General features: G+C 37.3%; 1 protein-coding gene across 1 annotated transcript; it reads left to right on the top strand.

Annotated features, from left to right (window-relative positions):
* Positions 1-4,437: 4,437 nt before the first annotated feature.
* Positions 4,438-8,307, top strand: DEFB126 (defensin beta 126; the record flags this gene model as incomplete). Its single annotated transcript, XM_081097710.1, has 3 exons — positions 4,438-4,495; positions 7,971-8,129; positions 8,234-8,307. 3 exons carry the CDS (start codon positions 4,438-4,440, stop codon positions 8,305-8,307), a joined length of 291 nt encoding a protein of 96 aa, XP_080953836.1.
* Positions 8,308-9,294: the final 987 nt, after the last annotated feature.

The raw sequence follows: 9,294 nt of genomic DNA, 5'->3' as shown, positions 1-9,294 counted from the left end.
ATGGATCCTGGGTTTTGTCAAATGCTTTTTCCTGCACCTATTGATATGATCAAGTGATTTTTATCCTTCATTTTGTTTATGTGATGTGTCACATTTTTTAATTTTCAAATATTGTACCAGCCTTGCATCCCTGAAATAAACCCCATTTGGTTATGGTGTATGGTCTTTCTAATGTATTGCTGGATCCAATGTGCTAATATTTTGTTGAGAATTTTATCATCTTAGTTCAACAGGGATATTGGCATATAATTTTCTTTCTTTGTAGTGTCTTTAGAATCTGGTTTTGTAATTAGGATAACGCTGGCCTCATGAAAAGAGCTTGGAAGTCCTCCCTCCTCTTAAATTTTTTGGAATAGTTTGAGGAGGATAGATGTTAGTTCTTTGAATGGTGCAACTCTTCTATGAAGCCATCTGGTCCTGGATTTTTGTTTGCTGGGAGTTTTTTTCTTATTATTCTTTCTGCTTTAATTTCATTAGTTGTTATCCTCCTATTCAGGTTTCTGATACTTTCTGATTGAGTTTTGGAAGATTTTATGTTTCTAGGAATTTGTCCATTTTGCTCAGGTTATCCAGGCATGTAGTTGTTCGAAATATTTTCTTACAATCCTTTGTATTTCTGTGATGTCAGTTGTTACTTCACCTCTTTTTTATAATATTTTTTATTGATTTCAGAGAGGAAGGGAGAGAGATAAAAACATCAATGATGAGAATCATCGATTGGCTGTCTCTTGCACACTCCCTGCTCGGGGAACAGGGATCAAGCCCACAACCTGGCGAGAATCGAACCTGGGATTCTTTAGTCTGTAAGCCAACACTCTATCCACTAAGCCAAGCTGGCTATAGCGTTACTTCACCTCTTTTAGTTCTGATTTTATTTATTTGGGTGAACTCTCTTTGTTCCTTGATAAATCTGGCTAAAGGTTTCTCAATCTTGTTTATCTTTTTAAAGAACCAGCTCTTGATTTCTTGATTTTATTTTATTTTATTATATTTTGTTGTCTCTGTCATTTATTTCCATGCTGATCTTTATTATCTCCTTCCTTCAACTTACTCTGGGCTTTTCTTGTTCTCTTTCTAATTATTTCAGTTGTAGGGTTAGACTGTTTATTTGAGCTTTTCCTTGTTTCTTGAGGTAAAGCTGCAATGCTATGAGCTTCCCACAGGACTGCTTTTGTTGTGTCCCAGAGATTTTGGGTTGTTGTGTTCATTTATGTTTGTTGGGAGGAAGTTTTATTTCTTCCTTGATCTCATAGGTAATCCTTTAATAATATGCTACATAGCCTTCATGTGTTTGAATGTTTTTGAGTACTTTTTTAATGTAGTTGATTTCTAGTTTCGTGTCATTGTGTTTCAGGAAAATGCCTGATATGATTTCAATCTTCTCGAATTTGATAAAACTTATTTTGTGTCCAAACATGTCAAAATTTTCTATCTTTCAAAAATGTTCTATGTGCACTTGAGAAGAATGTATATTCTGATGCTTTGGGATGAAATGTTCTGTAAATAGCCGTAAATCCATGTGATCTAGTGTGCATTTAAGGTCACCGTTTCCTTGTTGATTTCTTGCCTGGAAGATCTATCCAGTGATGTCAGTAAAGGGTGATAAAGTCCCCTGCTATGACTGTTGTCCTGTGAATCTCTCCCTTAAATTCCACCAAGATTTTTTTATATATATTTAGGGGCTCCTATGTTGGGTATGTACATGTTATGAGGATTATATTTTCCTGTTGGGTTGATGCTTTAGTATTATGTAGTGACCTTCTTTGTCTCTTGATATGTCCTTTATTTTGAAGTCTATTTTGTCAGATATGAATATTGCTACCCCAGCTTTTTGTTTGTTACCATTTGCATGGACTATTTTTCCCAGCCCTTCACTTTCAATCTATGTGAATCTTTTCTTCTGAGGTGAGTCTCTTGTCGACAGCATATATGAGTCATGTTTCCTTATCCATTCAACCATGCCGTGTCTTTTGATTGGAGCATTTAGTCTATTTACATTTAAGGTTATTAAGATCAGTACTTATTTATAGCCATTTTTTTTCTTTATACCTGTGTTTCCCCCCACCCCACACCACGCCCCCCCTCTGGATTTCTCCTTCTTCAAGCAGTCCTTTTAACATTTCTTGCAATGTTAGTTTGGTAGTAATTTACTCCATTAGCCTTTTTTACTCCAGGAAGCTCTATATTTCACCTTCAATTGTAAATGATAGTCTTGCTAGATAGAGTACTGTAGGATTCAGGTCCTTACTTGTCATTACTTTGAATATTTCATGAAAACCCCTTCTGGCCTGAAATGTTTCTGATGAGAATTCACCTGAGAGTCTAATGTGAACTTCCTTATAGGTAACTTTCTGTCTCTCTCTCTCTCTCTCTCTCTCTCTCTCGCTGCCTTTAAGATTCTTTCTTTGTCTTTAAAGTGTGCCATTTTAATTATGATGTGTCTTTGGGTTTATCTTGATTGGGACTCTCTGTGCTTCCTGAACTTGTGTGACTTTTTCCTTCACAAGGTTAGCAAAGATTTTTGTCATTATTTCTTTAACAGGTTCTCTATTCCGTATACACTTTCTTCTCCTTCTGGTATCCCAAATGATGCAAATGTTATTTCATGTTATCTCAAAGTTCTCCTAAACGAACCTCCTGCTCTTTCATTCTTTTTTCTTTTTGATGCTCCATTTGGGTGTTTTTTTTTTCCATCTTGTCTTCCAAATAATTGATTTGATCCTCTGCTAAATTAGATCTACTTTTTATTCCAGTATATTCTTTTATATTTTTAAATTGAATATTTACTGTTGAAAGTATTACATATGTCCCCCATTTCTCCCCATTGAGCTCTCTTGCCCTTCCCACCCTAGGCCTTCACCATTGTATTGTCTATATCCATAGGTTATGTACATATACATACAAGTTCTTGGGTTGACCCCTTCCGACCCTCCCTCCCTTCCCCACCTTTCCTCTGAGATTCCATAATCTATTCTATGATTCTGTGTCTCTGGATCTATTTCATTCAGAGTTAATTTTGTTCATTAGGTGCCATATATGAGTGAGATCATGTGATACTTATCTTTCTTTGACTCCTTCCAGTGTATTCTTGAAGTCAAATATGGTATTCTCCTTTTCCAACGGGTCTGGTTCATGGTTTCTATTTCCTTTTTAATACTATTGTAATTTCCACTAAGTTCCTTGAGCATCCTTATAGCCATTACTTTAAACTCTATATCTCATAAATTGCTTGCCTCCATTCCATTCTGATCTTTTTCTGGAACTTCCTCCTTTTCCTTCATTTGACGGTTGTTTCTTTGTCTCCCTATTTTTGCTGTCTCTTGTGTTTGTTTCTATTTATTAGAATTGCTATGCCTCCCAGTCTTCATGGAGTGGCCTTATGTAGTAAGTGTCCTGGGGGACCCAGTGGTACAGTCTCTTTGATCTCCTGAGCTGGATGCTCTAGGAATGTCCCCTGTGTGGGTTCTTTGGGATCTCCTGTTGTAATGGGGTCTTGATTGTTGTTGTCCTGTTTGTGGGTGGGATTCCCACCACACACTGGCTGGCTGGGAGGCTCAACCCTGACCATATCATACAAGCTGTTGTGCAGGAGCAATCTTGAGGTAGTTTCTGCCCTTTCTTATCAAAAGTTTCCTCTTCAGCTAATCTTCAGGTAGTAATTCCGGATGAATGTTCCCCAATTTAGTTTTATATCCAGTTTGAAAGAGGTGCAAGAAAGATCCACATACTCCACTACCATCTGGTAGCTCAGAAGTTCACGCATATCCATGGTTCCAGGCCCAGCTAACACCAGTAACTCTGGTTCCTTCCCTCTACTCCCTTAAATACACCTTCGTGCATATATCTTGGAGCACTGACTTATTTCATTAAAAAATATTTTCTAAGTTGACAGATTATTAGCAAATGAAATTTTTCACTCAACAAAAGATTGCTTAGGTACTCCTCCATGCCCAGAACTAATATTAAAAAATGTATATATAGTCAGTGTTCAAAAAATACATTTTATATTAGAGGGAGAGACAAACAGGTGAACAGACTGTCACAATGCAGAAAGATAAATACTCTGGTAGAACCACCAACATAGGAGACTGTGGGAAAAAGGTAGGCGTACCCAGCATTAGGGAAATCAACAAAAATTCTTCTTGTGTCTTTCTCTCTAAATTGCCATACACTTCAGCAGGTCCTACACCTTCTCTTACCTTTCTCTTTCCCCCAAGGCATGCCTAGAACAGGGCTCTTGAATAGTGATGCCCCAATTAGAGCTGCTGGCCAATGGACTGAAGTCATGTTTGGCACAGTGTCCTATATCCCTCTGGTTCACTGGCTGTGCCCAACCCCACCTAGGCAGGACAATAAAGACCCGTGTTCAGGGTCACACTGAATAGACAGTTCTGGACTCCATACAACCCACTGCCTGCCTACTGTCGTTCAAGAGCCATGAAGTACCTATTACTCGCTCTTGCAATTTTTTTGCTCCTCGCCCAGTTGGTCTCAGGTAACTAGAATATTGGGGAAGAAGACACACCAACTTAGAACAGGGTCCTGCACATTGAGTCCCTGTTTTCAAACTGGCAATGGGAGTAGGGGCAGGGCTCTCACAGGAGCGGGGCTGAGGTTTGCCTTATTTCTTCAAAACACCACTAAGAGCCCTCAAGGCTCTCACCATGTCCATAACTGAAGTTGAGGGAGAATAATGAGAAGCCAAGGACTGACATGATCATGACACCCCAAACTCCCTGTGCTATCACTTAGGGCCAGTGCAGTCCAGCCCTGCCTCGCTTCACTTTATATGGCAACAATCCTAAAATATTACTTCTCCCAGGTTTCTTGGTCTTACAGAGAACATTTCCCATTTTTAAATTCTTGGATCTAAGTAGTAGGACCTTAAGTTGGAAAAGGGAAGAAAAATATTCTGAGTGAAGAGGTGGGGGTGAGTCAAGCCTCTTAGAAATCCTGTGTCAGATTTCAGCTCTGCTTCTATCAGCATTCCTTCTTTTTAATTAATCCCATAGTTTATATTTACATAATTAAGACGGGAACACTGAAAGCATTGGAGAAATAAAGAAATTGGCCACCATTTCATGTAAAATGCTTACATTTTAAAAAGTGTGACCAACTGATGAACAAGTTATAATCTGAATTTTTAAACTTAAGAATGTATATGGGGAAATTTCCTAGGTCTTTGAGTATTCCTTGAATATACAATTAACAGTAGATGCTTATTATTTTGTCACATTTTTTGTACAAATATTAACTTGAAGAGCCCCTTATTGTGTGTTATTTGGATTGTTTTTTCCAGTGTGTCACTATTATAAATAACATAGTACAACCTTGTTAATATATCATTGTAAGATCTTCTGCTTATATAGGTAAATTTTAGAAGTTCAATTGATTGGTCAAAAGGTGATAAAGAAAACTAGCATATACTGTCAAATGATACTATGTTGTTACTATTTTCAAACTTTCTGTTTCACATTTCTTGCAAATATTTTCTAATATATGGGTTACTTCTAACAAATGTATTAATTTATTTGAGATACAAAAATTTCATCTTCATGTGGCAAATATGCTGGTATTTTGTTTGCAGTCTTCCACTCACTTAGAAAGTTCTGCATGCTAACAGTTTATTCATCACGCTTACAGGTTTCTTTGTTTTCTTTTTAAGTTTAAATAATTTATTTATAATTTTACTTTCCTAGCTTCAATGAAAGCGATTCATCAATATTTTGAAAATGTGTTTCACTCCTTATTTCACTTTGAATTGAGAGAATGATCACTTTTGACAATTTCTCTTAGATAAATAATATCTTAAATAATTTTAATTAACTTCTGCTTACTGAAACTTCTTTTACAGGTTTAATTATTGTTTTTTTCTACATTGACACAATCTCATATTTTATATATGCACACAGTGAGAATCGAACTTTATAGAGGTACAATTTCTTAATGGAAATTGTTTGCTGCCTCTACGGGTAGTACTGAATGTTCTCTAGAATTTGCTGAACTGTTCAAGAGGAAATTAATAACAGTATGAGTGTTGCCTCACAAAATGTTTCACATCTACTACATCCTTGAAATTCTATGCATTTAGACTGCATGATTTCTCACTCTGTCTCTAGGGCATTAATGACATACATCACATACTTGCATGGTGTGCTCTTTCTAAACCAAAGGACCCGAGATAAACCCTCAGTTGTGTTTTTTTTCTAGACAAACATACACAATTCAAGATTATTCTGTAAGATTATCTAAGTCTAACCCAAGATTCTGAGGCTTTGGAGAGACCACACTGCGAAAGAACGTTTGGAAAGAAAAACCAATAAAATGCCAACGCCCACAGAAGATCAGGATAGAAAGGAGGGAAACTTGATCTGTGGTTTCCATTCACATAGATTGCTCAGTGAAGAAAAGCATTTGAATGTTATCTTTATGGATGAATTTGGGATTCTGAGAACGAAGGGGATTGTGGAGGGAGTATAGAGAAATTTGAAGCCTAAGAAACATATGGAGAGCCCTTGCAGATACAAAAGAAGAAAAAGAGGAAAAGAAAAATCATGAAAACAAAGAAGTCTAGAAATCTTTCTGTTCCTCAGAAGGATGAGGTTCTTCCTCTGCTCATGGCCTTTGCATATGTTATTCCTTCTTCTGTAAACACTTTTCGAGATTGTCACATAGTTAGAGCCTTTCATCCTTTATGTCTAGGGTTGAACATCATTTTCCTGAGGGATACTTTCCTCAATGACCCCCACACAGAATTCTGATTTTAGGAGTGAGAGGCCCATACATACATCTAGAAATTTATGAGTGTAAATGTATGTATACAAATATTATGTATGGAAAAACCCATTTAAACTTCAGAGAGGATTAAGCAGTTGATAAGGGATAATAGTAGTGGTAATAGTCAGAACTCAAAAGTGATTACTCTCTGCTACATCACATTATCTTTTCAATTTGTTGCACTTACCACAAACTGTAGTTACTCTGTTTATTCATTTACTTGTTTCTTTTCTTTCTCTGCTTCTCCAATGTAAGCTTCTCAGACCTTGTCTTTCTACTCATTGTTTATTCCCATCATCCTGCAGCATTCTTGACATACTAGGCACTCACTATACATTTGTTGGCTGAATGGAGAGGAATGAGTTAAGCAATGTAGAACAAGGTGAGAAAGTTTCAGCATCTCTTCAGGGCCTTCTCTGTGTTATATACCATGTGATGAGAGCATTTAGTATATATGTATATAATATTACACATATATAGCCATATTCTACAGAATGTCTCCCTAATAAATATGTTACTAGTAGACTGGCTTTTGGTTTTTTATTTCCAAAATTTAGTAGAATATATTTATACCTCAATAATACATAGTTATAGCTATATATATCTAAGTATAGATATATATGAAAAATATATATTTATAATTAGCAAGTAATATATTAGTCAAATCCAGAGAAATATTTCAAATACAGTTTGTAGGACCTCAGAAACATGTAAAGACATTTTAAAAATCTCACCAGGCATCAACAAAAGCCATGTGTGTTTAATAACAGTGGGAAGCATTACAGTAATGATTTGACAATTTTATATTTTAAAATTATAGTTTTTAAACTTCTATTTAGGTGTGTCTTAGTTACATTTTCTTAAAATTGATTACCGGTTTTATATTCATAAGTAATCATATGTTATATATTTTTCCATTTAAAATGGAAAATAGAAACCTGCCATGTGTTTATATGCCGAATTTTGGTTTCAAAAGGGACATTCACATATAAAAAATAACCTACGTTTGTATATGTTTATAAAATCTCATTTAAAATCTCATTTAATCCTCAGAGCAGGTCTTCATGAATAGGAAAGGTATAACAAAGCAACTGGCAAGGGAGTTGAATAATCAGTGTTCAAGAAATTATTGTCATTTTTACTTTTCATGATAGATTTCTGACTTACATGATCTATATAATTCCTTTATGCAGGTAATTGGTATGTAAGAAAGTGTGCAAACAGAAGTGGACATTGCAGGAGCGTGTGCAAAACTGGAGAGGTACTAATAGAGCCTCCTACTGGGATGTGCAGCAAGGAAAAAGTGTGCTGTGTGATGAGTGGCAAAGAGTTTAATCCTATTCTCTGTGGTGGTCAGTCAATGACTTCAACCGCAGGCCCTATAACTACAAATGCCCCAGAAGGTGAAGAAACAACTATGGCAGGGGCCGTGACACCGGCAAATACGGCGGAAAAGGCAACAGCGGCAAAGGCGTCAGTGGCAATGACATCAGCGGCAAAGGCGTCCACAGCAGCAGCCAGTACTGCTAGCCCTTGAGCATTCCACTCTCTGTCTCCTGAGATAGGATCCTTGGTTCATTAAAGCAAAGGGCCTTATGTTGGTGTCAGTCTTCTCACTGCTTCTCACCTTCTCTCCTCTCACTTGTTTGGACGGGAATCACACCTCTGAAGCACCCGCAATTCCAGGGTGGGGATGTAAACAAGATAGAGGCCAGGCACATGTGAGGGTTAGTCCAAAAGACACATTAAGGACAGATGCACAGGAACGATGTCATCAATAAAGACAATTCCCAGCCCATGGGTCCACAATCTGCCTGGAGCTGTGATTATCACACCGTAAGGTGCATCAGGAGCACATGGAGGATTGCTAAGATACAGACTTCTGGCCCTCACCACCCATTTCTGATTCTGTGGTAGAGCCTGAGAATTAGCATTGCTCACAAGTTCCAGGCGATGCTGATGTCTCTGGTCTAGGGAACACACTTGGAAAACCACTGGCCTATAATATGGAATGACTGAAGGCCTCCTTCTAAAGATTGAAAGCATTTCCTATGTATTTTTTGATGTGGTTAGTGAGACAAAAGCATTCCTACAGAGTGCTTAGTTAGTCATTTTCTTATTAGCTTTCCTATAACAACTTCAGAATGTGCATATTATGATCTCACTTCAGAGAAGAAGAAACTTGAGGCAGAAGCATTAGAACTGAAATAGATTTAATTGACTACTGAGCACATTCTGTCACTATACCTTGATGTCCAGTTTTCTCCTCTCCCTGGAAATCCTCAATCAATAGACTCCAGCTTAGATAGGATGGAAGATCAAGATGTCCACAGTGTGACCTAAAGACTGAGATAGACACTCACCTTAAGCCATAAGATTTTCCCCTTAGGAGCTCTTCCTGTACCAATAAGATAACATGGCACGTAATAGTTATCCGTTTATGCCGCAGGCCCACTTCCTTGTTACCTGGATGGGGAGAAGAGGAAACACAGCTGCCATCACTTTCTGGACACCTAT

The sequence above is a fragment of the Myotis nattereri genome, assembly GCF_964212035.1.
Source record: "Myotis nattereri genome assembly, chromosome: 8".
Taxonomy (NCBI): domain Eukaryota; kingdom Metazoa; phylum Chordata; class Mammalia; order Chiroptera; family Vespertilionidae; genus Myotis; species Myotis nattereri.
The sequence above is the reverse complement of the archived record's forward strand: the minus strand, read 5'-3'. Positions and strand labels throughout refer to the sequence as shown.